General features: G+C 39.3%; 1 protein-coding gene across 4 annotated transcripts in view; it reads left to right on the top strand.

Annotated features, from left to right (window-relative positions):
* Window positions 1-27543, top strand: part of BLTP3B (bridge-like lipid transfer protein family member 3B) — a 116827-nt gene that overhangs the window by 24064 nt on the left and 65220 nt on the right. For all 4 annotated transcript variants that reach the window (XM_008958044.5, XM_003832605.5, XM_008958043.5 and 1 more), the window contains exons 2-6: window positions 16029-16191; window positions 20586-20624; window positions 21682-21773; window positions 26046-26235; window positions 27080-27220. In XM_008958044.5, the coding sequence (XP_008956292.2) occupies window positions 16029-16191; window positions 20586-20624; window positions 21682-21773; window positions 26046-26235; window positions 27080-27220 (625 nt within the window). The remainder of the gene's footprint in view (window positions 1-16028; window positions 16192-20585; window positions 20625-21681; window positions 21774-26045; window positions 26236-27079; window positions 27221-27543) is intronic.

Below are 27543 nucleotides of genomic sequence, written 5' to 3'. Positions count from 1 at the left end.
GTTGGTCAGGCTGGTCTCGAACTCCTGAGCTCGTGATCTACCCTCCTCAGCCTCCCAGAGTGCTGGGATCACAGGCGTGAGCCACCATGCCTAGCTAATTTTTATTTTTTTTAATATTTTGTAGAGACAGGATCTCTGTGTTGCCCAGGCTGGTCTCAAACTCCTGGTGTCAAGCAGTCCTCCTTGCCTCAGCCTCCCTTAGTGCTGGGATTACAGGCGTGAGCCACTGTGCCCTGCCTAGGTCTACCCATTTTTAATGGTTTTTATTTATTTATTTGAGAGACAAGGTCTCACTCTCTGTTCCAGACTGGAGTGCATGGTGTTATCATAGTGCACACTTAAATGCAGCCTCAAACTTCTTGGCTCAAGTGATCCTCCTGTCTCAGCCTCCGAAGTAGCTAGGTCTACAGGCGTGCACCACCATGCTTGGCTAATTAAAAAAAAAAAAAAAAATTCTCGTAGAGATGGGGTCTTGCTATGTTTCCCAGGCTGATCTTGAACTCCTAGCTTCAAGCAGTCTTTCTGTTTTCGGCCTTCCAAAGTGTTGTGGGTACAGGCATGAGCCACAATGCCTATCCTATTTTAAAGGTTAACAACAAATTGAGATTTTTAAAAACACTGTGTGGGCCAAATAGTATCTGTGGGCAGACAGCTCACAGGCTGCCAGTTTGCATTCTTTCATTCTTTAAATGTTTATTTGGAAAAACTGGTTATATGAGATTGATTTTTTTTCATTACACGCATAATTACAAAAATAACCAAGCCAGACAAACTCTGTGTAAATTGAGAATGCATTAAAAAAAAAGGCAGTTTAAACCATTGGGAGCATACTTTGATTCTTGTTCCATTAATATTTTAGGTTTTAGTTTAAAAAATTTATGCCTTGACGTTAATCAAACTCAAAGAGCCTGTCCGTCAGAAGTTCTGGAGGCCCAGACTTGCAACGGGTTTGGTGGGCAAGGACTGGGGTGAGGGAGGGCAGTCTTGGGACTGAGCCCTCAGCATGTGGGATTTGGGATCCGATACCATCTCCAGATAGACAGTTCTGAACTGAATTAGAGGGCACACAGCTGGTGTCCACTGCTTGGTGTGTGGGGGAGAAAACTCCACGCACACGGTCACAGAATTTTTCTGTGTTGATGATTATTGTTGTGTGAGCAGAGGAAAAACATGGTTAGAGAGTTTCCCTATACACTACAACACTCAGTTCCTTCTAAAATGCCATTTTTTTAAATTGTTTTTGGCTCTGTCTGCCCTGACTATAGTAAGCCCTACAGGGCAAAGATCTTTGTCTGTCTGTCCTCTCATACATCCCAAGCACCCAGATTGGTATCTGCCACATAGTAGGTCCTCAGTTAATATTTGTTGAATGTACAATACCTTTAATCTCTCAGACACTCTGCTAGGGACTGAGGACAGGATCCCTGCTCTCCTGGAGCTGATCTTCTAGTTGGGGAGAGGCAAACATGTAAGAAGGCAAGTAATTGCAAATTCTAATAGACCAGGAAGATCAAAGTGGATGAAGCGAGCAGAGCATGGGATGGGAGGAGAGAGGAGAGAAGCTGCTCTGAAGGGGTGATGAATTAGAGTAAACCTAAGAGATGAGAAGGATGAGAGGGTGAAAAGCAGGCCAGGCACAGGGAGCTGCATGTCCAACTGTTCTCAGGGGAGAAAGTTTGGCCTTCTCTAGGAACAGACGGAGAGAAGGCAAGGGATCCTAAGGGAGATGGTGCAAGGGCTTTTGGGGAGTTTGGGGTTTATCCAAAATGTAGTAGAGAAGAGGGTTCTTGAAGAGTTTTCAGCAGGGATGGGGCATGTGGGATTTGTGTAAAGCAGGGAGCAAACTATGGCTCAAGGGCCTGCTTTGGCTCACTGCCTGTTTTTGGAAACAAAGTTTTATTGGATCACAGACACACCATTAGTTTTCTTGGGAGCTACAAAGGCAGAATTTACGAAAAAAGAAAATGTTTATGCCTGGAATATATGCTAAGTCTTACAAATTTACACTGAAAGCTCCTTGAGGGTAAGAGTTGCCATATACTGCTACAATGCCTAGTAAATGCTCAGTAAATATGGTTGAACTGAAAATTTATCAGTATGATAATGGAATGGTAACTGATCCTAAAATACCTCTTAAACTAAAATTGTACAGGTTTGATTATAGTCTGGGCTCTACTTTAGTGTGACCTTCAGCATTTGACTTAACCTCTCTAGGCTTCACATTCTCTACTATAAAATGAGGAGGTTGGATTAAATTATTTGATATTCTTTGTAGTATGAGGACTGCCTATGGCTCCACTTTTTTAAGCTTAAAATTGCTTCTAATATCTTCATTGGATGGCAGATGCAATGGGGTGGTTTTCAAAAGGCCATGGTTCTAATACCTTATATATTTTTATTCCATTGTATTTTATTAATAGTTAACAAGTTCATTTATTTTATTTTATTATTCGAGATGGAGTCTCACTGTGTTGCTCAGGCTGGTCTGGAACTCCTGGGCTTAAGTAATCCCACCTTAGCCTCCTGAGTATCTGGGATTACAAGCAGGCACCACCATGCCTGGCTAAATTCATTATTTTTTAAGATATTTATATATACACATATATGTGTGTGTATATATATAGTATGTATATATCTTATTTGAACAGCTTTATTAAAATATAACTGATTTATAGGCAATACACTGCACATATTTAAGGTGTACAATTTGATGACTTTTTTTTCTTGAGACGGACTTTCGCTCTTGTTGCCCAGGCTGGAGTGCAGTGGCACGATCTCAGCTCACCGCAGCCTCCGCCTTCTGGGTTCAAGCAGTTCTCCTGCCTCAGCTTCCCGAGTAGCTGGGCTTACAGGCGGGCGCCACCATGCCCGCTAATTTTGTACTTTTAGTAGAGACAGGGTTTCACCATGTTGGTCAGACTGGTCTCGAACTCCCGACCTCAGGTGATCTGCCCTCCTCGGCCTCCCAAAGTGTTGGGATTACAAGCTTGAGCCACCATGCCTGGCCTGATGAAATTTTAACATATATGTAATCATAATACCATTACCATAATTAAGAAAATGAATATTCACCACCCTCAAAAGTTTTCTCATGCTCCTTTGTAATCCTCTCTCTCCTTCTGCCTCATTCCTGGGCAACCACTGATCTACTTTATATCACTTAGGTTAGTTTGCATTTTCTGTTTTTTTTTTTTTTTCCATGAGATGGAGTTTCACTCTTGTTGCCCAGGCTGGAGTGCAGTGGCACTATCTCAGCTCACTGCAACCTCCACCTCCCAGGTTCAAGTAATTCTCCTGCCTCACCCTCCCGAGTAGCTGGGATTACAGGCATGCGCTACCACACCCCACTAAAAATTCTGTATTTTTAGTAGAGGCAGGGTTCCTCCATGTTGGTCAGGCTGGTCTCAAACTCCTGACCTCAGGTGATCCTCCCACCTCGACCTCCCAAAGTGCTGGGATTACAGGCGTGTGCCACTGTGCCCGGCCTAGTTTGCATTTTCTAGATTTTTATATAAATATGCATTTTTTCCTGGCTTCTTTCACTCAGCATTATTATCTTGCAATGAATCTATTTTATCATATGCGTACATTCTTATTGCTGATTATTCTATTGTGGATATGCCACAATTTATCCGTTTCCCTTTTGATAGATATTTGGGTTGTGTCCGTTTGTCAGCTATTAGAAATAAAGCTATTATGAACATTCGTGTATAAATCTTCGTGAGGACATAGGCCTTTCTCTCTCTCTCTCTCTCTCTTACATAATTGTATGTGCTATGTTTTCATATGAAGGTCCTAAGCTTTTCATTCCTTTTAAGTAAATTCTTAGTAGTAGAATGGTTAGGTATATGCTAGGTATATGCATCACTTTAAAAACAAATTCCAAACAGCTTTCCAAAGTGGTTTCAACTCGTTCATTTTACATTCTCACAAATACGTATATGAGAGTTCCAGTTGCTCCATATCTTCACCAATACTCAGTATAGTTAGCCTTTTTAATTTTAGCTATTTTAGTGGATAAGTAGTGGTATCTTACTGTGGTTTTTAATTTGCAGTTTTCTAATGACTAATGTTGGGCATCTTTTCAAGTGCCTATCTGCCGTCTGTGTCTTCTTTGGTTCCAAGGTCCCTTTAAATCTTTTGCCTATTTTATTTTTTATTTTTATTTTTTTATTTTTTGAGATGGAATCTTGCTCTGTCACCCAGGTTGGAGTGCAGTGGTGCGATCTTGGCTCACTGAAACCTCCACCTCCTAGGTTCAAGCAATTCTGCCTCAGCCTCCCGAGTAGCTGGGATTACAGGCGCCTGTCTCACGCTCAGCTAATTTTTGTATTTTTAGTAGAAATGAGGTTTTGCCATTTTGGCCATGCTGGTCTCAAACTCCTTATCTCAGGTGATCCGCCCGCCTAGGCCTCCCGAAGTGCTGGGATTACAGGCGTGAGGCACCACGCCCAGGCCTTTTGCCTATTAGTGAATTGTCTTATTTTCAAGTTGTAAGAATTTAAAAAAAATTGTAGGTACAAGTCTTTTTTCAAATATATGCTTTGGAAATATTTTTTCCCAGTCTATGGTTGCCCTGTAGTTACAGTGTCTTTCAAAGGGCAGAGGTTTTAATTTTGATCCACTAACTTATTTTTTTCTCCTATGATTTGTGCATTTTTTGTTGCGTTAAATCTACCAAACTCAAGGTTACTAATATTTTCTTCAGGAGTTTTTAAGTTGTAGTTCTTAGATTTAGGTCTGTGATAATTTAGAGTTAATTTTTGTTTATGGGGTGAGGTAAAGGTCAAGGATTTTTTTGTTTTTTGTTTTTTTTTGCATATGGCTATAACATCATTCTGGTACCACTTCTTAAAAATATTATTTTCATTGACTTGTTTTTGCACCTTTGTTGGAAATTAGCTAACCATGAATTTGGGTCTTTTTCTGGACTCTGTATTTTGTTGCATTTATTATTTATTTACACCCACCATTATCAGACTGCCTCGATTACTGTAGCTTTTAGATAAGTCTTGAAATTGGCAGTATAATGTTTCCAACTTTGTTCATCTTTTTCAGAGTTATTTTGGATATTCTAGGTCTTCTACATTTTCATGAAAATTTTAGAATCAGTATGTCATTTCTCTCAAAAAAGAAGCCTGCTTGGGTTTTGCTTAGGGTTGCCTTGAATCTGTAAGTCTTTTTGAGAGAATTGATGACATTTTAACAGTATTGAGTTTAATCCACTAATATGTTTTGTTTCTTCATTTATTTAGATCTTCTTCAATTTCTTGCAACAGTATTTTGTAGTTTTCAGTTTCTAGGTCTTGCACACCTTTTGACAAATTTATCCCTAAAAATTTCGTATTTCTTATGCTAATGTTAATGGTACTTTAAAATATTCAGTTTCTGATTGTTGCTACATATAGAAACATAATTTATTTATTTATTTTTTTATTTTATTTCATTTTTGAGACAGAGTCTGGCTTTGTCGCCCAGGCTGGAGTGCAGTGGCGCGATCTCGGCTCACTGCAACCTCCGCCTCCTGAGTTCAAGCAATTCTCCTGCCTCAGCCTCCCGAGTAGCTGGGACTACAGGTGCATGCCACTAAGCCCAGCTAATTTTTGTATTTTTAGTAAAGACAGAGTTTTACCATGTTGGCCAGGTTGGTCTTTGAACTCCTGACGTTGTGATCTGCTCGCCTTGGCCTCCCACAGTGCTGGAGTTACAGGCATGAACCGCAACACCCAGCTGATTTCTTTATTATAATTTTTATTGAGTGAAATTTACATACAATAAAATGAATAAACTTTCCATAATCAGCTCTGATTTTTTAAAAATAAGCTTTTAATCTTAGAATAGTTATGGATTTATAGAAAGGTTGTGAAGATAATGCAGAATTCTCATACCCAACATTTAGTCTCTCTTACTATTAGCATTTTACATTCATATGGTTCATCACAATTAACTAATGTTGATAATTATTATAGGCCATACTCTGTTCAAATTTCCTTAGTATTTCTTTTACCCAATGTCCTTTTTCTATTCCATGGTCCCATTCCAAATATATTACATTTAGTCATCATGTCTTTTTAGGCTCCTCTTGGTTGTGCCCATTTCTCAGACGTTCCTTGTTTTTGAAGACCTTGAGAGTTTTTTGTTTTGTTTTGTTTTGTTTTGTTTTGAGACGGTCTCACTCACTCTCCCAGACTGGAGTGCAGTAGTGTGATTATGACTCACTGCAGCCTCAACCTCCTGGGCTTAAGCAGTCCTCCTGCCTCAGCCTCCTGAGTAGCTAGAACTACAGGCATGCACCACTACACCTGGCTAATATTTTATTTTTTTGGAGAGGCATAAGCCACCGTGCCCAGCCAACCTTGAAAGTTTTGAGGAGACCTGGCCACGTGTTTTGTACAGTGTCCTTCAATTGGGGTTTGTCTGCTGTTTTCCTTTAAAAAAAATACAAAAATTTATATAAAATTACTCATTTTTTTTTCTGGGACCAAGAGAAATGCAAATTTCAACTGTGTCAAGATATCTTTGGTTGCTCTATAAAATCGATACACATACAGTCCAGGATTGATAAGAGTAGTATAAAAAAGGCATTCTTTGTATCTCCTCCACGATAAATCTGTGATTTTAAATCTGATGCATATAAATGAGTCCCCCAGATAACTTCCTAAAATGGAGATTTCTAGGCCCTGCTCCATATCAAGAGCACCAGAATCTCTGGGAATGGGCTTGAAATGGAGTAGTTTTAAAAAGCACCCCAAAGGTCAGGTGCGGTGGCTCACGCCTGTAATCCCAGCACTTTGGGAGGCCACAGCAGGAGGATTGCTTGAGCCCAGGAGTTTGAGACCAGCCTGGGCAACACAGCGAGACCCCATCTCTACAAAAAAATTAAAAATGAGCTGGACGTGGTGGTGCTGGGCATGTTCAGGAGGTCAAGGTGGAGGCAGGGGAGGTGGTGGCAGGGGAGGATCTTAGGAGGTCGAGGCAGGGGAGGATCACTTGAGCCCAGGAGTTCAAGGCTGCAGTGAGCTGTGATCACACCACTGCCCTTCAGCCTGGGCGACAGAATGAGACTGCCTCAAAATAAATAAATAAAAAGTTCTGCAGGTAATTCTGAAGTCACTAGTGTATGTCTAGCCTTTTTCTTAGGATTAGATTGGCATTAGGGGTTTTTGGCAAGGAGACCACAGAGGTTAGTTAAGAGCTGTTTTTATTATGTCAAATCAGGGGTACATATTATCAACATGTCTTATTGCCGATGTTGACGTTGATAACCTGGCTGATGTAGCATTTGCCAGGTTCTCCACTGTAAAATTATTATTTCCCCCATTTTCTTACTGAACATTTTGGAAGGAAGTACTATGTGCAGCCCTCACTAAAAGAATGAGGAGTTATGCTCCACCTCCCTGAGACTAGAATATCTACGTAATTTTTTTGGAACTTTTCTGCCAGGAAGATTTCTCTATTTTCTCCAAGTTATTTATTTATTTAATCATATGTTTATATTAGTGTAGACTTCTGTATTTTTGTTTTATAGTTTGTGTTATTATCCAGTACTGTTTATTTTATTACTCAGATTCTTTCAGCTTTGGCTATTGGTAATTCTTTCTTATGGCTCCTCTGTCCCTTCAACTGATTTATTTTTATATTGGCCTTATATCCTACAACATTGCTACACTCATTTTTTAGTTCTGGCAATGTCTTTGATAATTCTGTATGATTTTCTACACAGGTGATCATGTCATCTGGGAAAAAATAATTTTACTACTTTTCAAAACCAGATGCCTTTTATATATTTTTCTTACCTTATTGTGTTGGCTAGAACCTTCAATACATTGTTGGAAAAAAGTGATGAGAGCAAATACCCTTGCCTTGTCCCTGTCTTAGGGGAAAAGCAATTTTAGTCTTTTCTCATTACATGTAATTTTAGCTGTAGAGTTTTTGTAGATGTCCTTTAGAGTTTTCGGGAAGTTCTCTTCTGTTCCTGTCTTGTTGAGAGTTATTTTTTCATGAATGGGTGTTGACTTTTGTAAAATGCTTTTTTGGGCTCTATTGAGAACATGATGTAATTTTACCTTTTTTTTTTCTTTTCTTTTCTTTTTTTTTTTTTTGAGACAGGATCTTGCTCTGTTGCCCAGGCTGGAGTGTGGTGGTATGATCTAGGCACCAACTCCACCTCCTGGGCTCAAATAGTCCTCTCACCTCAGCCTTCTGAGTAACTTGGACTACGGGCCCCTGCCACTATGCTTAGCTAACTTTTAATTTTTTGTACAGATGAGGTCTCACTACTTCTGGGCTCAAGCCGTCCTCCCACGTCAGCTTCCCAAAGTGTCGGGATTACAGGCGTGAGCCACTGTGTCTGGCTAGATTTTACTTTTTTTTTTTTTTTTTTTTTTTTGAGACAGTCTCATTCTGTCACCCGGGCTGGAGTACATTGGCACCATCTCGGCTCACTGCAACCTCTGCCTCCTGGGTTCGAGTGATTCTCCTGCCTCAGCCTCCCGAGTAGCTGGGATTGCAGGTGTGCACCACCACACCCAGCTAACTTTTTTTGTATTTTTAGTAGAGATGGGATTTCATCATGTTGGCCAGGCTGGTCTTGAACTCCTGACCTTAGGTGATCCGCCTGCCTTAAAGTGCTGGGATTACAGGCGTGAGCCACCTCGCCTGGCCTAGATTTTACTTTTAATGTGGTGAATTGCATTAGTTGGTTTTTGGTTTTAAACCAGCCCTCATTTCTAGAATAAACACTTGGTCAAGATGTATTATACTTGTGTGTTTTTTTTGTTTTTTTGTTTTTTTTTCCCAGACAGGATCTCACTCTGTCACCAAGGCTGGAGTACAGTGGCACAATCACAGCTCTGCAGCCTCAATCTCCTGGGCTTGAGGGATCTTCCTACCTCAGTCTCCCAGGTAGCTACAGGCGTGTGCCACCGTGCCTAGCTAATTTAAAAATTTTTTGTAGAGACAAGGTCTCACTATGTTGCCCAGGCTTGCCTGAAACTCCTGAGCTAAAGTGATCCACCTGGCTTTGGCCTCCCGAATTGCTGGGATTCCAAGTGTGAGCCACGACGCCCGGCCTATACTTATTTATTGTTTTAAACTTTAGTTCATACCTTGGCTTGTGAAATCATTTTAGTTATGATCACTATTTTATTTTTTGAGACAGAGTTTCACCCTGTCACCTAGGCTGGAGTGTGGTGGTGTGATCTCAGCTCACTGCAGCCTCTGCTTTCCAAGCTCAAATGATTCTTCTGCCTCAGCCTCCCAAGTAGCTGGGATTACAGGCGCCTGCCACCACATCTGGCTAATGTTTGGTATTTTTAGTGGAGACGGGGTTTCGCTGTGTTGGACAGGCTGGTCTCGAACTGCTGACCTCAGGTGATCCACCCACCTTGGCCTTCCGAAGTGCTGAGATTACAGGCGTGAGCTACTGCGCCTGGCCGATCACTATTTTAAAAGACTGTAATAGAACATATCAGACGATTAAAATACTGCTTCATGAAATTTTGCACCTTTTTTTTGTATCCTTACTAAATTGTTATGTATAGTGTATTTCTTGCCTTAGGTTATGTCAAAAAATTTGAAAATCCCTTAACTAATTCACATTGTGAGCCTGGAGATAATCAAGTACCTCAAATAATGAAGTGTTGTATTAAAAGAGGTACACCTGGAGTGACAGGAGTGTAGGTGATTAAAAGAGAAAATGAGGAAATAGGAGTTTCTGTAGAAAAGCCTTGATCTGTTTCTTAGTTTTGATTGAAGGGATCTTTATGGTTGCATGATGAGGTCCATGGGCTGTGAAAGGATTTAATTAGTTACAGATAATAACTTAGTGATCCAAGCCAAAGTACTTGGCAGTCTGTCAGATTTGGGCAAGTTTTTCTGAAAACATCTTCTCTTGTATGACTTTAAAATGTGGCTTTAAGGTATTTTCCCATCTGAAAGTATTGTTTTGAATAAAATCAAACAGAAGCTGTTAAATTCATTTGCTTGCATACACATACTGGTTCTTATAAAAACTCTTCATATGATAACGAGAATTTCATCCTTGTAGGGACACACAGTCTTGGGATACTAGCTAGTGATGTCAATTACTGGTTCATATTAAGGATTTGAATTGGGTCCAGTTGAGAAGAATGGAAAATGATGGAGAATAATCTTTTCAGTACCTTTCAGTTCTAAACGTTGTGGCTATGTGTTTCTCAGTCACTCTCTATTATTAATTTATAAGTTTGATCCCAGAGTAGTCTATTTGTTTCAAATTTCTGGAGGAAAGAATATGATCGAATAGCCTAGATGCCATGTCAACCTGTAGATCAATCACTATAACCAAGGAAGTATTTTAAAAAATATCTTAGATGTGCATCTTTCCCCTGTATATACAGTTTTTCCCAGAGAAGAATGAATCACTGTTAGCTGGGTAGCCACTCCAAGAGGTATTTATTAATAACAAGCTAAATAATTGAATTATAACCATTAAATATTGAATTACAGTGCTGAAATAATTTACTTTCTAGGTGACTAAAATTAATCATTTTCTTTAAGGCAGTGGTTCTTAGCATATTCTGTGTCCAAAAACCCCCTTTGAAAGTCTGATAAAATATTGTAGACTCCTTGAAGCCCATCTAATACCTGCAGATCAAGAGTGCCTACTTTTTAAGTTTATTAATTAAACAATCTAACATGCATTGTTAAATTCCCTGTAACATCTAGTTTTTCATGTTATACCATGAAATATTGGGAGTATAATGGAAATTGTTTTTCTCTTTTTTTTTTTCTGAGACAGGGTGTCTCTATGTTGTCCAGACTAGGCCAAGATAACTCTTGGCCTCAAGTTATCTTCCTACCTTGGCCTCCCAAAGTGCTGGGATTAGAGGCCTGAGCCAACCTGTCTGGCCTGTATCTTAGTCTTAATAATAGTGAACACTTACTGAGTTATTACTCATATTGGGGATCATAACTAGCATTTTACATGTTCTGAGTTAATCCTTAAAACAACTCTGTGAGGCAGGTACTATTATCCCCATGTTACAGATGAGGAATCTGAGATATAGGTTAAATAGTAAGCAGTAGATAGCATTTTACCTCTTGTTGAGATGAGATTTTTTTTTTACACAGAGTCTTACTCTGTCTCCCAGGCTGGAGTGCAGTGGGGCAATCTCAGCTCACTGCAACCTCTGCCTCCTGGGTTCAAGCGATTCTCCTGTCTCAGCCTCCAGAGTAGCTGGGATCCACACCCAGCTAATTTTTCTGTATTTTTAGTAGGGACGAGGTTTCGCCACGTTGGCCAGGGTGGTCTCGAACTCCTGACCTCAGGTGATCCAGCCACCTCGGCCTCCCAAAGTGCTGGTATTACAGGCATGAGCCACCGCACCCGGCCGAGATGACATTCTTTTTGTGTGTGTGACAGGGTCTTACTCTGTCATCCAGGCTGGAGTGTAGTGGTGCTATCATGGTTCACTGCAACCTCGACCTCCTGGGCTCAGGTGATCCCCCCACCTTAGCCTCATGGGTAGCTGGGACTACAGATGCATGCTACCATGCCTGGCTAAGTTTTGTATTTTTTGTAGAGATGGGGTTTTGTCATGTTACCCAGGCTAGTCTTGAACTCCTGGGCTCAAGCAATCCACTTGCCTCAGCCTCCCAGAGTGCTGGGATTACAGGCATGAGCTCCTGTGCCTAGCAAGCTGAGATTCTTTTTTTTTTTTTTTTTTTTTTTGAGATGGAGTCTTGCTCTGTCACCAGGCTGGAGTGCAGTGGTGCAATCTTGGCTCACTGCCACCTCCGCCTCCCGGGTTCAGGCAGTTCTCCTGCCTCAGCCTCCTGAGATTCTTGGCTTTTTGTGCATTTATTCTCTGTTCCCTTAACCAAATTATAAATCTTTGATTATATGGACCTTTTTGTTTTGTTTTGCCCTTAAATGTTTACTTAGTGCACTGCACATAATTTAGACCCTAATAATGGTGTATTGATTGTAAAATGTATAATCTAAATCAAGTCTACTTTTTTCATTTGCTTGGAAATTTTATTGCTGTTGTTAGCTATTATTTTTGTTTTTTGTTTTGTCTTTGAGACAAAGGCTCTGTCACCCAGGCTGGAGTGCAGTGGCACAATTATGGATCACTGCAGCCTTGACCTCCCAGGCTCAAGCAATCCTCCCAGCTCAGTCCCCTCAGTAACTGGGACTACAGGAGTGTTCCACTATGCCTGGCTAATTCTTTTTTAAATTTTTGTAGACATAGGGTCTCACTAATATAGTCACTCACTAATATATAGACCAGCCCAGGCTGGTCTCAAACTCTTGGGCTCAAGTGATCTTCTCGCCTTGGCCTCTCAAACTGCCAAGATTTCAAGCATGAGCCACTGCTCCTGGCTAAATTACATATATTTTAATCCTCCTCATTTTTCACTTTTGCTCTTGCCAGGCCAGTCTTTTTTGGTTTCTCTTGAACTTTTGTCTTTATAAAAGTGGTACATGCTCGTTATAGAATACTTATACAGAGAAGTATAAATAAGGAGAAGTAAATCTAGGCTGGGTGTGGTGGTTCACACCTGTAATCCCAGCACTTTGGGAGGCTGAGGCAGGAGGATTGCTTGACCCCAGGGATTCGATATCAGCCTGAGCAACATAGTGAGTCCCTGTCTTTAAAAAATAACTAGCTGGGGCTGGGCACGGTGGCTCATGCCTGTAATCCCAGCCAGCACTTTGGGAGGCCGAGGTGGATGGATCACAAGGTCGGGAGTTAGAGACCAGCCTGACCAACATGGTGAAACCCCGTCTCTACTAAAAATACAAAAATTAGCTGGGCGTGGTGGTGCGTGCCTGTCATCCCAGCTTCTCAGGAGGTTAAGGCAGGAGAATCGCTTGAACCCAGAAGGCAGAGGTTGCAATGAGCTGAGATTGTGCCACTGCACTCCATCCTGGGTGACAGAGCAAGACTGTCTCATAAACAAAACAAAACAAAACAAACAAAAAAAACAAAAAACTAGCTGAGCATGGTGGCATGTGCCCATGGTCCCAACTGCTTTGGAGGTGGAGGTTGCAGTGAGCCAAAATCAAACCACTGCACTCTAGCCTGGGCAACAGGGTGAGACCCTATCTCAAAGTAAATTAAATAAATAAACTAATTAGCTGGGTGTGGTGGTCCCAGCTACTTGGAAAGCTGAGGTGGGATCACCTGAGTCCAGGAGGTCGTGGTTGAAATGAGCCATGATCACACCACTGCACTCCACCCTGGACAACAGAGCGAGACCCTGTCTCAAAAAAGCAAAAAAAAAAAAAAAAAAAAAAATCTAAAACCCCACCAGCCATAGGTAGTCATGGGATTTTATGATGCATTTTTTACATACTTGAAATTATAGCACATAATTTTGTGACTTGAATTTTCATCAAACATTATAATATAAACATTTCTTTATAAGACTGGCAACATATATTACTTGATATGTATGTATTAATAATATAGTGTATTATAATTAGATGGGGTATCCCTCTTGGGACGTTTAGATTGTTTTCACTCTTTTTTTCTTGTAGATATCCTTGAAATGAACATTCTTGTACATACCCAATCAAGGTGTTGCCTGATTTCTTCACTGACCATGCTTCACCTCCATCCCCGTATTCCTCCATGCCCAAGACTAAGGATATATAGTCAAATGTTAGAATATATAGTCAAATATTCTGTTTGAGTTACTCAGATTAGTCTGTTGTCCATCCTTCCTTCCCTATAAATATTACAGATAACAGTATTTCTGATATTTTTTCAATTCCACTTTATATCATCTCCCTCCTGTCTTAGAACCTTTATGCATTTTATTCCTCTGCTTGGAATACTTTCTTTCCCTACCCCCTTTTCCTCCTTGCCTAGTTAACTTCTCTTCCTTTAGATACCAGCTCAAAAGTCCCTATTTCAGAGAAGCTCTGGATTAGAACTCCTGCTATATTCTCTCTTAGTTGTGCCATTTGATCCGTCTCACCAACTAAACTGAAAACTCCACAAGGGCAGGGACCTCAAGTGTACTGCTTCCCAGTATGTGTGTCTGCATAATGAATTCTCAATAAATACTTATTGAGTGTTGTCTTCTGGCTCTAATATTCTGCCTCAGGGAAGTGGCAGGGTTTTTGTTTGTTTGTTATCTGTGGTTAGGAATGGCATTCTATGAGAAAGCGTCGTGGTATTGAATCAAGCGTGATCAGAAGCAAGTGTAATACAGCTCAGCATCATTGGTCAAATACATGTTAAATGATTGTTGTATTTCTCAGTTGACATCCTGTGAGAAGATATCAATTCAGATAGAATCTGGCTCATGAAATTCTGGTTTGGAGTCAGTGGAGAAACATGAGTTTATTGATTGGTATTCTTGTTGACAAGTAGGGCATGTGAATAACCCAGTATATAATGTTGCTTTATATTTAATTTCCAAAAAAAGTAAAGACTAACTCTTGTTAGCCAGTAGTTTAGTTTTTTTCAGTAATTTCACTTTTGAAAAATTATTTGTTGGGCATAGTTAGTAATTTTTATTTTTTAGGGTTGTTTGGAAGATAAAGTAATGTATATGAATGTATTTCAAAGTAGATGTGTAATGTATTTTCGTTGTTAGTTGTGATATTAGGCAAGTAAGTTCAAGTTTCTCCTTAGGTTTACTTATTCAAAAATTGGGTTAAAATTAGTATAGACCCTAATAGGTTATCATGGGAACTAAATGAAATAGTCACGCATGTATGCCAAGAGCTTGGAACACAGTAAACCCTTGGAAAATGCTCACTCTTACATTAACTATTTCCAATCTTTTTTTTTTTTTTTTTTTTTTTCTGAGACAGGATCTTGCTGTGTCACCCAGGCTGGAGTGCAGTGGCACAGTCTCAGCTCACTGCATTCTCCACCTCCTGGACTGAAGCGAAACTCCCACCTCAGCCTCCTCAATAGCTGGGACTACAGGCATGCGCCAACACGCCCAGCTAATATTTTTGTATTTTTAGTAGAGACCAGGTTTCACCATGTTGGCCAGGCTGGTCTTGAACTCCTGCCCTCAAGTGATCCGCCCTCCTCAGACTCCTAAAATGCTGGGATTATAGGTGTGAGCCACACACCTGGCTGCCTTTATCATTTCTTTGTGTTACAGACATTCCAGTTACACAATTACTTTAAAACGTACAATAAATTATTGTTGACTGTAGTCACTTTGTTGTGCTGTTGAATACTATATCTGTCTTAGTCCGTTTTCATACTGCTATGAAGACATACCTGAGACGGAGTAATTTATGAAGAAAGAAGTTTAATTGGCTTACACTTCTGCATGGCTGGGGAGGCCTCAGGAAACTCACAATCATGGTGGAAGGTGATGGTGAAGCAAGGCATGTTTTACATGGTGGCAGGAGAGAGAGAGAGAGAGAGAGAGAGAGAGGTGGGGGAAAACTGCCAGACACTTTTAAATCATCAGATCTTGTGAGAACTCACTCCCTAACTATCATGAGAACGTCATGGGAGAAACTACCCCCATGATCCAATCACCTCCCACCAGCTCCTTCCCCTGACATGTGGGGATTACAATTAGAGGTGAGATTTGGGTGGGGACACAGAGCCAAACCATATCAGTATTGTATTCATTCTACCTAATTGTATTTTTGTATCCACTACCCATTCCCACCCCTGCTCCCCACCACTACCCTTTCCAGCCTCTGGTGACCATCATTTCTACTCTTGATCTCCATGTATTCAATTGTTTTAATTTTTAGCTCCCATAAATGAACGAGAGTGTGTAAAGTTTGTCTTTCTGTGCCTGGTTTGTTTCACTTAACTGTAGTGTCCTCCAGTTCCATCCATGTTGTTGCAAATGACAGGATCTCATTCTTTTTATGGCTGAATAATACTCCATCGTGTATATGTACCACATTTTCTTTATCCATTTGTCGTTGATGGACATTATGTTGTGTCCACTCCTATTATATTTTTAGTTCTCTGTATATTTGAAAAAATGACTCTGGAGTATAGTAACCGACACATAAATAAATGTCAATGTGTATTCTCTTTCAGATTTACCAAAAATTTATCTCCTGACAAGATAAATCTAAGTACCCTTAAAGGAGAAGGTGAACTGAAGAATTTGGAGTTGGATGAAGAAGTACTCCAGAATATGTTGGATTTGCCAACATGGCTTGCTATCAACAAAGTTTTTTGTAATAAAGCGTCCATTAGGGTGAGACTTTGATATCTGTGGCTTGATATTTGTGGAAGGCCTTTCATGTTTTCCTTCTATATTTTGGCTCTATCTTTTAAAATACTTAATTTTAGATAATTCTGTAAAAACATTTTTATTAATATAATTTCAAAAGAAAGATACCTTTGCATAAATGTGTGCCTTATGTTTAAAGGCATATATTAACTACTTTATAGATCTTAATTTTTGTGTAAATGTGATTCCATTAATATTTCAAAATTATTAATTTGTTAATAAAATAATTGCATCCATTTGGTACATGTTCAAAGATAGTTTTTTCATAAGTTTTATTGTCAAATGGGACAGTCTAAACTTGTAGTGAGTTGCTGGGCATGGTGGCTCACACTTGTAATCCCAGCACTTTCGAAGGCCGAGGTAGGCGGATTGCCTGAGCCCAGGAGTTTGAGACTAGCCTGGGTAACATAATGAGACTGCATCTATACTAAAAATAAAAATAAAAAAATAGCCCAACGTGGTAGCACATGCGCCTGTAGGCCCAGCTACTTCGGAAGCTGAAGCAGGATGATCGGTTGAGTCTGAAAGGGTGAGGCTGCAGTGAGTCATGATTGTACCACTGCACTCCAGCCTGGGTGACGGAGTGAGACCCTGTCTCAAAAAAATTTTTAAAAAGTAGTGAGTAAATACTTTTCAAATGAAGACATGAGAACTAATAAATTTGCAGTTTTATCCCTTTTCTTCATTAGTTTCTTTTTCATTTTGAGATTTTTTTTTTGAGACGGAGTCTTACTCTGTCACCAGGCTGGAGTGCAGTGGTGCAATCTCAGCTCACTGCAACCTCTGCCTCCCAGGTTCAAGCGATTCCCCTGCCTCAGCCTCCCAAGTAGCTGGGATTTCAGGCACGCGCCACCACGTCTGGCTAATTTTTTTGTATTTTAGTAGAGATGGGGTTTCACCATGTTGGCCGAGATGGTCTCAATCTCCTCACCTTGTGAGCCGCCCGTGCCCAGCCCATTTTGAGATTTTTAAGGGTCTCTGTTTACTGTTAGTATCATTCCTATTATTATTATTATAACTTGTTATTCTACTTATCTTTTTTTTTTTTTTTTTTTGGGAGATGGAGTCTTGCTCTGTCACCCAGGCTGGAGTGCAGTGGCACCGTCTTGGCTCACTGCAGCCTCTACCTCCCAGGTTCATGCGATTCTCCTGCCTCAGCCTCCCAAGTAGCTGGAATTACAGGCGCATGCCACCACACCTGGCTAATTTTCGTACTTTTAGTAGAGATGGGGTTTCATCCTGTTGGCCATGCTGGTCTCAAATTCCTGACAGGTGATTCACCACCTGCCTCTGCCTCCCAAAGTGCTGGGATTACAGCATGAGCCACCGTGCCCGGCTGACCTCTACTTATCTTTAATCATATGTCAATTTGTGTCACTTCTTGGTCATAAAGATGAGGCTTTGTTTAAGAGTTGTCTGCTTAGTTGAAATACTGCATGCTGATTGTTTCCTAAAACTAAAATTTGGGCTCCTAAGAAAAGATTATAGAAAAGTTCCTATATCCTTTGATGGTCACTTTTAATTTTTGTTCTATCCTTTGGAAACCTAAATATCTACAAAGACTTGACACTTTCAGTAAATTTTTTTTTATTTCAATAGCTTTAGAGATACAAGTGGTTTTTGTTTACATGAGTGAATTGTATAGTGGTAAAGTCTGGGATTTTAGTGCACCTGTCAGCTGAGTAGTGTATATTGTACTCAGGAAGTAGTTTCATCCCTCATCCCTCTCCTACCCTACCCGCCTTCTGAGTCTTCAAAGTCCATTATGCCACTCTGTATGCCTTTGCATACCCATAGTTCACCTCACACTTAAAAGAACGTGGTATTTGGTTTTCAATTCATGTTACTTCACTTAGAATAATGGCCTCCAGTTCTTTTCAAGTTGCTGCAAAAGACATTATTTTGCTCTTTTTTTATGGCTGAGTAGTATTCCATGGTATTTATGTACCACATTTTCTGTATCCACTCATAGGTTGATGGGCACTTAGATTGATTCCATATCTTTGCAATTGTGCATTGTGTTGCAATAGACATATGTGTCCAGGTGTCTTTTTTTTTTTTTAATAGAGTCATGTTTGAAATGAGGACCAGTGTCTTTTTCATATAGTGCCTTCTCTTCCTTTGGATAGGTACCCACTCAGTAGTGGGATTGCTGGATCGAATGGTAGATCTACTTTTAGTTCTTTGGGAAATTTCTATACTGTTTTCTATTGAGGTTGTACTAACTTATATTCCTACCAGCAGTGTATAAGCATTCCTTTTTCATCACTTCCATGCCAACATCGATTGTTTTTCAACTTTTTAGTAATGGCCATTCTGGCTGGAAAAAGGTGGTGTCTCAATGTGTTTTTAATTTGCATTTCCCTTATGATTAATGATTTTGAGCATTTTTTCATGTGGTTGTTGGCCATTTGTATATCTTCTTTTGCAAAATGTCTGTTCATGTCCTTGCTCACTTTTTAATGGGCGTGTTTTTTTTCTTGCTGATTTGTTTGAGTTCCTTGTAGATTCTGAATATTAGTCCTTTGTCAGACACATAATTTGTGCATATTTTCTTTGTCAGATGCATAGTTTGTGAATATTAACAATCCGTAGGTTGTCAGTTTACTCAGATGATTATTTCTTTTGTTGTGTAGAAGCGTTTTAGTTTAATTAGGTCTCATTTATTTTTGTTGCATTTGCTTTTGGGGTCTCAGTCATAAATTCTTTGCCTAGGCCAACGTTCAGAAGAGTTTTTCCTAGGTTTTCTTCCACAGTTTTTATGGTTTCAGATCTTAGATTTAAAACTTTCATTTATCTTGAGTTAATTTTTGTATACAGTAAGAGATAGGGATCCAATTTCATTCTTCTACATGTGGCTATCCACTTTTTCCAGCACCATTTATTGAATATGGTGTCCTTTCTCCAGTTTGTGTTTTTGTATGCTTTGTCAAAGATCAGTTGATTGTTAGTATTTGGCTTTATTTCTTGGTTCTCTATTCTGTTCCATTGGCCTGTGTATTCTGTTCAATGGAACAGAATACTTTATTCTGTTCCATTGGTCCATGTGCCTATTTTTACACCTGTTCCCTGCTGTTTTGGTTACTATAGACTTGCATAATTTGAAGTTGGGTAATGTGATGCCTCCAGTTTTGTTCTTTTTGCTTAGGATTGCTTTGGCTATTTGGGTTCTTTTTTGGTTCCATATGAAGTTTAGGATTGTTTTTTCTAATTCTGTGAAAAATGATGTTAGTACTTTGAGAAGAATTGTATTGAATTTGTAGATTGCTTTGGGCAGTATGGTCATTTTCACAGTATAGATTCTTCCAGTCCACGAGTATGGGATATATTTCCATTTGCTTATGTCATCTATGATTTTCCACAGTGTTTTGTAGTTCTCCATGTGGAGATCTTTCAACTCCTTGATTAGGTATATTCCTACATTTTTTTTTTTTTTGTAGTAGCAGTAGTTATTGTAAAAGGGATTGAGTTCCTGATTTGATTATCAGCGTGGTTTTTGTTGGTTTGTAGCAGTGCTACTAATTTGTGTACGTTGATTTTGTAACCTAAACCTTACTGAATTTATTTATTAGATCTAAGAGCCTTTTGGAGGCAAAACTTGGCATTTTTAGTACAGGGTATATCAACATTATGTATTTGATGTTTCCTACATTTTATATTAATGGCCTAACTTTTGTATTTGTCTTGAATATTTACAAAATGATTGCTCAGAATTTTAGGATTAAACAGGTTGTTAAGCTCTTCATTTAAATTATGATATTAAGATTTGTTTTAAGGATTGTTAAAAAAAAAAGATACTTAAAAGAACCTGAAATTGGCCAGGCATGGTGGTGCGCGCCTGTAATCCCAGCACCTTGAGAGGCCGAGTTGGGTGGATCATTTGAGGCCAGGAGTTAGAGACCAGTCTAGCCACCATATCAAAACACTGTCTCTACTAAAAATACAAAAGTTAGCCGGGCGTGGTGGCACTTGATTGTAATCTCAGCTACTGGGAGGCTGAGGCACGAGAATTGCTTGAACCCAGGAGGTGGAGGTTGCAGTGAGCCGAGATCGTGCCACTGCACTCCAGTCTGGGCAACAGAAAGAGACTCTGTCTCAAAAAAAAAAAAAAAGAAAAAAACAATTTCTATTCAAAAGATGTCTGAGAAGATATAGCTAGTAATAATTTCTTAAATAAAATGGGTACATCTGGTTTCAAAAGTATGAGTGAGTTGCTTAGTTTATTTTGTAGTTTAAGAAAAGTGATTTTATATAATTTGGTGTGTCTGTCCTATATTAATATAACACCTGTATTGATTACAGTTTACATTATTTTCTTCTTAATGATTGATCTTAAATTAAAAATTTTTCATTTGTAGATCCCATGGACAAAACTGAAAACACATCCTATCTGTTTGGTGAGTTCTGAAACCACTTTAGAAATAAACATTTATATATATACATTATCTAGCGACTCTGTTCATAGTAATCTTTTGTTTCATGGAAATATAGTCTGGATTTTTCACCAGTTAGGTTTCATTTTATTTTGATAGGACTCAGGTTTTTCATCCTTTAAATGAGAAGCTTTAACCTTAAAGTAGGAGCATCTTTAAAGTTTTTCAGGTCTAGAATACTGTGTTCTAAATTGGTATAGTATTTTATTGCATCATTTAACTCTTTGTTGATGTACTATGGGATTATTCTTTCAGTAACATTTGATCCAGACTGTCTTTGTTTCTCCTTTTAGTGATCTAGTAAATTATGAAATATGTTCTTTAATATACTTCGCTTTTTAAGGAAAGTTGAAGAAAATTGATCATTTGTTCGTTCATTTAAAAAATACAATGATCAAGAGCATGAATAAAACAAGACAGTTTCAGATAATAATAAATGCTATATATGAAATAGAGAATGAAGAATGACTGGAGTAGTGTTAGTGATGGCGATTAAGGACATTAGATCTTTCTTCAAGGAAAAAAATATTACCCTGAGAAAGAACCTTTTCCATTATGGGAGTGTTTATTTTTTTTTTCACATTTCCTGCTTATTTTATATTTCCCATAGTTTTGTGTCTCATAGCTCAGATCTTAGATTGTGATAAGCTTTTTGGGGTAGTTCAGTCCTACTTATTAATATATAATTTCATCAATGAATATATCTGGGAGTAGAGATTCTGTTTTCATGAAATCTGATGATTTTAGTAGTTAATGGCTATGTCTTAATTCCCCACCCCCCAACACCTGTAATACACATAGTTTTTCCACCAGATAATAAATGCCTTGAGAACTGATTGAGTGCTTTGTGTTCTTTTTTGGCATTTGTCTTTTTAGACCTGTAGAGAGACACTTAAATGACTCTGCTCACTTTTTACTTTCTTCCTAAAGAAAAATGAAAGAGAAAATAATCTTAAATAATACTTTAATAATATACGTAGAATAAATAATCTAATTGTTTATATTTTAACGTTTTTATTAGTCCCTGGATAAAGTAATAATGGAAATGAGTACATGTGAAGAACCAAGAAGCCCTAATGGCCCATCACCAATTGCAACTGCTTCAGGACAAAGGTAAGCTACTTCCATTAATCTGCATGACTGCCAATAACTCCGTTATTGGCAGTAACAGGACATTAAAAAAAAAAAGCCTTAACCTCAAATGGCCTCTATTTCAGTCAGCTCTCCCATCAAACATTTTACATTTTTAGTTATATACATTGCAAAGTTGCAGATTTGACTTTTAACTTTCTTTATTCATCTTGCTTTCCTTGCTATTATTAAATAATAGTGATTAACTAATGGCAGAGCAGCAACAGAAAATGGAAGCAGAAGAATTTAGGCATTATATAAATCAGATAGCCTCTGATCAGTTTCTCTGCATATCATTTTCTGTGCATCAGTGGAACTTTTTTGACTCTTAAGAGTTAAGTTGGGAGGCCGGGAGTGGTGGCTCATGCCTGTAATCCTAGCACTTTGGGAGGCCGAGGCTGGTGGATTCCCTGGACTCAGGTGTTTGAGACCAGCCTGGGCAAAACGGTGAAACCCTGTCTCTACTAAAATACAAAAAACTTTAGCTGGGCATGGCGCCATGCACCTTTAATCCCAGTTACTTGGGAGGCTGAGGCAGGAGAATTGCTTGAATCTGGGAGGCGGAGGTTGTAGTGAGCCAAGATCGCGCCATTGCACTCCAGCCTTGGTGACAGAGCAAGACTCCGTCGCAAAAAAAAAAAAAAAAAAAAAGAGTTAAGTTGGGCTCGGTGTAGTGGCCCACGCCTGTAATACCAGCACTTTGGGAGGCTGAGGTGGGCGGATCACCTGAGGTCAGGAGTTTGCAACCAGCTTGACCAACATGGTGAAACCCCGTCTCTACCAAAAATACAAAAACTGGGTGCGGTGGTATACGCCTGTATTCCCAGCTACTGAGGAGGCCCAGGCAGGAGAATTGCTTGAACCCGGGAGGTCAAGGCTGCAGTGAGCTGAGCTCATGCCACTGCACTGCAGCCTGGGTGATGGAGAGAGACTCTGTCTCAAAAAAAAAAAAGAGTTAAGTTGATGCCTTAAATTACAGACCTTTTGGGTTACTCTAAAATTCATTAAGTTTAAAATGTTTTTGCTTTCCACAGGTTGTATTTTGATAGATGAAAATCAGATGCTAATAAAGCAGAAGTATGGGGATCATTTCATAAAGTCTTTTTGAAAAGTTAGAAGTTATTAAATTTTTAAAAATATGTTGTCTGCTTTTTTGCACTCAGTGAAATTTAAATCTAGAACTATACATGATTTTTCTACAACAGGATTTCTGCATTATTTTTGCGTTCACATCAATTGTTGACATAGATTTTTAATGTGATTAATGCCTCCTCATATTGCGTAAAATAGCAGCTCTGAACATGTATAGTATTCTAGGTGTTATGTAAAACAATTGATAAAACTTTTCTTGAGGGTGAATGCATTCGTGTGTGTACACAGACACACACTCACTCCTGTTTTACAAAGGTTGAGCCACCTTTATGTTAGTGCATGCCATGAGAATACCTACAGTGCATGCCATGGGAATCTAATGGTGATTCATTCCACTTCTAAGAGTTGACTAAAGGCCAGGTTTATCAGATGTGCAGTTTATATTTGGACTACAGATATTAGTGACTGGGAAAATAGCTTTCATGTTAACTTCTTTGTAATGTAGCATCATCCCGCAACTTCAGATTTTACAGGTTAGATTATGATTTCAGGTTTCATAGAATAGTTGTTGGCCTTTAGGTTGGCTAGAGTCAGAAAGAACTAAAATGAATCATTTTGTCCTTGTGTGCTTAGTATAGTTGATAGTGTTCTTCCTAATTCTTGTTTTTATAGTATCATAAGCTTTATAATTTTGGCTTTCTAATCATGTGATGATTTAAACTATTTAAATCATCCTCATATTTTGACATATGGCAGTATGGTTAATCTATTTCAGCATTTTTTCAGACTTGCCTGATTGTAACAGTCATTTAGAGTGCTTATTAAATCTACAAAGTCTCTGAAGCTCCTTTTCTTGAATTTCTGATTCAGTAGGTCTGGAATGGATATCAATAAAATGAATACATTCATTGAGTGGTGTTCAGAGTAAAAAAAAAAAAAAATAGAATGTGAATATGTATTTTTGGGTCTCACTCTGTTGCCCAGGCTGGAATGCAGTGGCATGATCTTGGCTCACTGCAGCCTTGACCTCCCAGGCTCAATCGATCCTCCCACCTCAGCCTCCCAAGTAGTTGGGACTACAGGTGCAAGCCACCATACCTGGCTAGTTTTTTGTATTTTTTGTAGAGATGGTGGTCTCCATGTGTTGCCTAGGCTGATTTTAACTCCTGGGCTCAAGCAATCCTCCTCCCTTTGCCTCTCAAAGTGCTTGGATTATAGCTGTGAGCTACTGTGCCCAGCCAAAAAGTCTTTTACATTTTAAGAAGAGTATTAAAAAAAATTTTTGCAGCCCTGAGAACCAGAAAAGGTTTAGAGAATGAGAAGAGCGTTTTTTTAAAAAATTATTTTTTAATTTTTTTTTTTTGAGACAAGGTCTCACTCTGTTGCCCAGGCTGGAGTGCAGTGGTGCCATCTCAGCTCACTGCAACCTCCACCTCCCATACTGAAGCGATCCTCTCAGCTCAGCCTCCCGAGTAGCTGGGACTACAGGCATGCGCCACCATGCCCAGTTAACTTTTTTGTATTTTTAGTAGAGACAGGATTTCTCCTTGTTGGTCAGGCTGGTCTGGAACTCCTGGGCTAAAGTGATCCACCTGCCTTGGCCTCCCACAGTGCTAGGATTACAGGTGACAGCCACCATCACCATGCCTGGCTGAGAATAGCATTTTTTTTTTTAAATAATTTATATGTAACTAGACTAGATTGTTGTGTCTGAGGTTTGTTTTCCTGTTTTTTTTTTTTTTTTTTTTTTTTTTTTTTTGAAATGTGATCTCTCTCTGTCACCCAGGCTGGACTGCAGTGGCATGATCACAGCTCACTGCAGCGTCAACCTCCTGGCCTCAAGTGATCCTCCCACCTCAGCTTCCCAAGTAGCTGGGACCACAGACATGCACCACCATGTCCAGCTAATTAATTAATTAATTAATCAATTAGTTAATTAATTTTGAGACAAGGTCTCGCCCTGTTGCCCAGGCTAGAGTGCAGTGGTTTCATCTCAGCTCACTGCAACCTCTGCCTCCTGGGCTCAAGAGATCCTCCCACTGCAGCCTTGTGAGTATCTGGGACCACAGGCGAGTGTTACCATGCTCAGCTAATTTTTAAATTTTCTACAGATACGAGATCTGTCTGTGTTGTCCAGGCTGGTCTTGAACTCCTAGGTTCAAGTGGCCTCCCAAAGTGCTGGGATTACAGGCATGAGCTACCATGTGTGGCCTCTTAAAATATTTTGTGGAGACAGGGATCTTGCTATATTGCCCAGGCTAGTTTCGAACTCCAGGTTCAAGAGATCCTCCTGCCTTGGCCTCCCAAAGTGCTGAGATTACAGGCGTGAGCCACCAGGCCCAGCTTAGATTATTGTTTTAATAAAAAACATTTATTTTTTCAATATAAAAATGAATAAACTGGGCCTGGTGGCTGACGCCTGTAATCCCATCACTTTGGGAGGCCAAGGTGGGCAGATCATCTGAGGACAGGAGTTTGAGACCAGACTGGCCAATATGGTGAAACCTGATCTCTACTAAAAATACAAAAAATTAGCCAGGTATGGTGGTGCATGCCTGTAATCCCAGCCACTCTGGAGGCTGAGGCAGAAGAATTGCTGGAACCCGGGAGGCAGAGGTTGCAGTGAGCTGAGATCATGCCACTGCACTCCAGCCTGGGCGACAGAGTTGAGACTCTTAGGGAAAAAAATAAATAAATAATAATAATAATAAAATGGTGATGTGCAAATTATCTATGTATCTATGTATCTATGTGTCTGTCTATCTGTCTGTCTGTCTGTCTGTCTGTCTATATTTTTAGACAGAGTCTTGCTCTGTCACCCAGGCTGGAGTGCAGTGTTGCAATCTGAGCTAACCGCAACCTCCACCTCCTGGGTTCAGGTGATTCTCGTCCCTCAGCCTCCCAAGTAGCTGAAATTACAGGCATGTGCCACTGTGCCTGGCTAATTTTTTGTGTTTTTTTTTTAGTAGAGATGGGGTTTCACTGTGTTGGCCAGGCTGGGCTTGAACTCCTGGCCTCAAGTGATCTGCCTGCCTCAGCCTCCCAAAGTGCTGGGATTACAGGTATGAGCCACCATCCCCAACCAGAAATGTGCAAATATTAATAGAACTTTTAAAAATTAGTTTTGTCATTAGTGTATTTTGTTTTGCTTTGTTTTTCCAGTGAATACGGCTTTGCTGAAAAAGTAGTTGAGGGAATTTCTGTTTCTGTAAATTCTATAGTCATCAGAATTGGAGCAAAAGCCTTCAATGCATCATTTGAACTTTCTCAGCTTCGGATCTATAGTGTAAATGCACACTGGGAACATGGAGATTTGAGATTTACTCGTATTCAGGATCCACAGAGAGGAGAGGTAACATTTTTTTCTTTCTTTTTTAAATGTTTCATTTAGTGACAAGTAAAAGAGGACGATTAAAAAAATCACATCTCATGGTTGCCTTTTAACTTTGCTTTTCTCTGTATTACTTTTTTTGGGGAGGGTGCGGGGAGACAGGGTCTCACTCTGTTGCTCAGGCTGGAGTGCAGTGGCGCAATCACGGCTCACTGCAGCCTTGACCTCCCTGGGCTCAGGTGATCCTCCCACCTCAGCATCTTGAGTAGCTGGGACTAACAGCATGTACTACTGCGCCTGCCTAATTTTTGTATTTTTGGTAGAGACAGGGTTTTGCCATGTTGCCCAGGCTGGTCTCATACTCCTGGGCTCAAGCTATCCACCTGCCTTGTCCTCCCATAGTTCTGAGATTACAGGCCTGAACCATTGCACCCAGCTCTCTGTATTATTCTTAATCATTCATTTATAAAATGTGCACATTTTAATGTCTTTACTCTAGTAAATCTTTCCATTTAAAGCCCTATTTTAACTTCTCAGCTACTCAGAATTGAATTTTTAAATTCCCCAAACTAAAATATGTTGTTTGTTTCTTGGTAACGTGATTTCATGCATTTGAGCTTTACATTAACTGAATTACTTAGATTAAAAGTATTAACAGCTTTACATATGATGAATATGAATATGAAGATGTGTAATTGAATTTGATGGAATAATGCAATTTACAAAAATAAAAACATGGTGAATATATCTAAAATGTCATGTGAAAATTAACTGAGAATATACATTTGCTTTGTTTTTAAAAATCTACATTTTTCTCATTCTGTTTTGCATGAGTAAGTGAAGTTAATCTCTGTGTTCTCCTTAGGTTTTGACTTTTAAAGAAATAAATTGGCAGATGATAAGAATAGAGGCAGATGCCACCCAAAGTTCACATCTTGAAATTATGTGTGCTCCTGTTCGATTAATAACCAACCAATCAAAAATCAGAGTCACACTTAAAAGAAGGGTGAGTCAACAAGATTACATTTTTGATTCATGTGTTAACTGTTGGATTTGACTTTTTGATTTGTGTGTTAACTATTAGTTAACTATAGGAAATTTTAAACAATGTCTTAGGTGAAATATTGGCATATTACCAGTGGCATATTAAAATAATGCAAAATAAAGGGAGGTATAGTTACTCAGATAATATTTATAGAAAACTGGTATAATGTTCTTCAGTCTTAGGTTTAATAGATTTTTCAAAGGTTTTTTATTGTTGTTTTTATTTTTATCTTATTTTTTTTGAGATGAGATCTCACTATATTGCCCAGGCTTGATTACAGTGGC

The sequence above is a fragment of the Pan paniscus genome, chromosome 10, assembly GCF_029289425.2.
Source record: "Pan paniscus chromosome 10, NHGRI_mPanPan1-v2.0_pri, whole genome shotgun sequence".
Classification (NCBI taxonomy): domain Eukaryota; kingdom Metazoa; phylum Chordata; class Mammalia; order Primates; family Hominidae; genus Pan; species Pan paniscus.
Note: the sequence above shows the minus strand (reverse complement) of the source record. Positions and strands in the feature narration are given on the sequence as shown.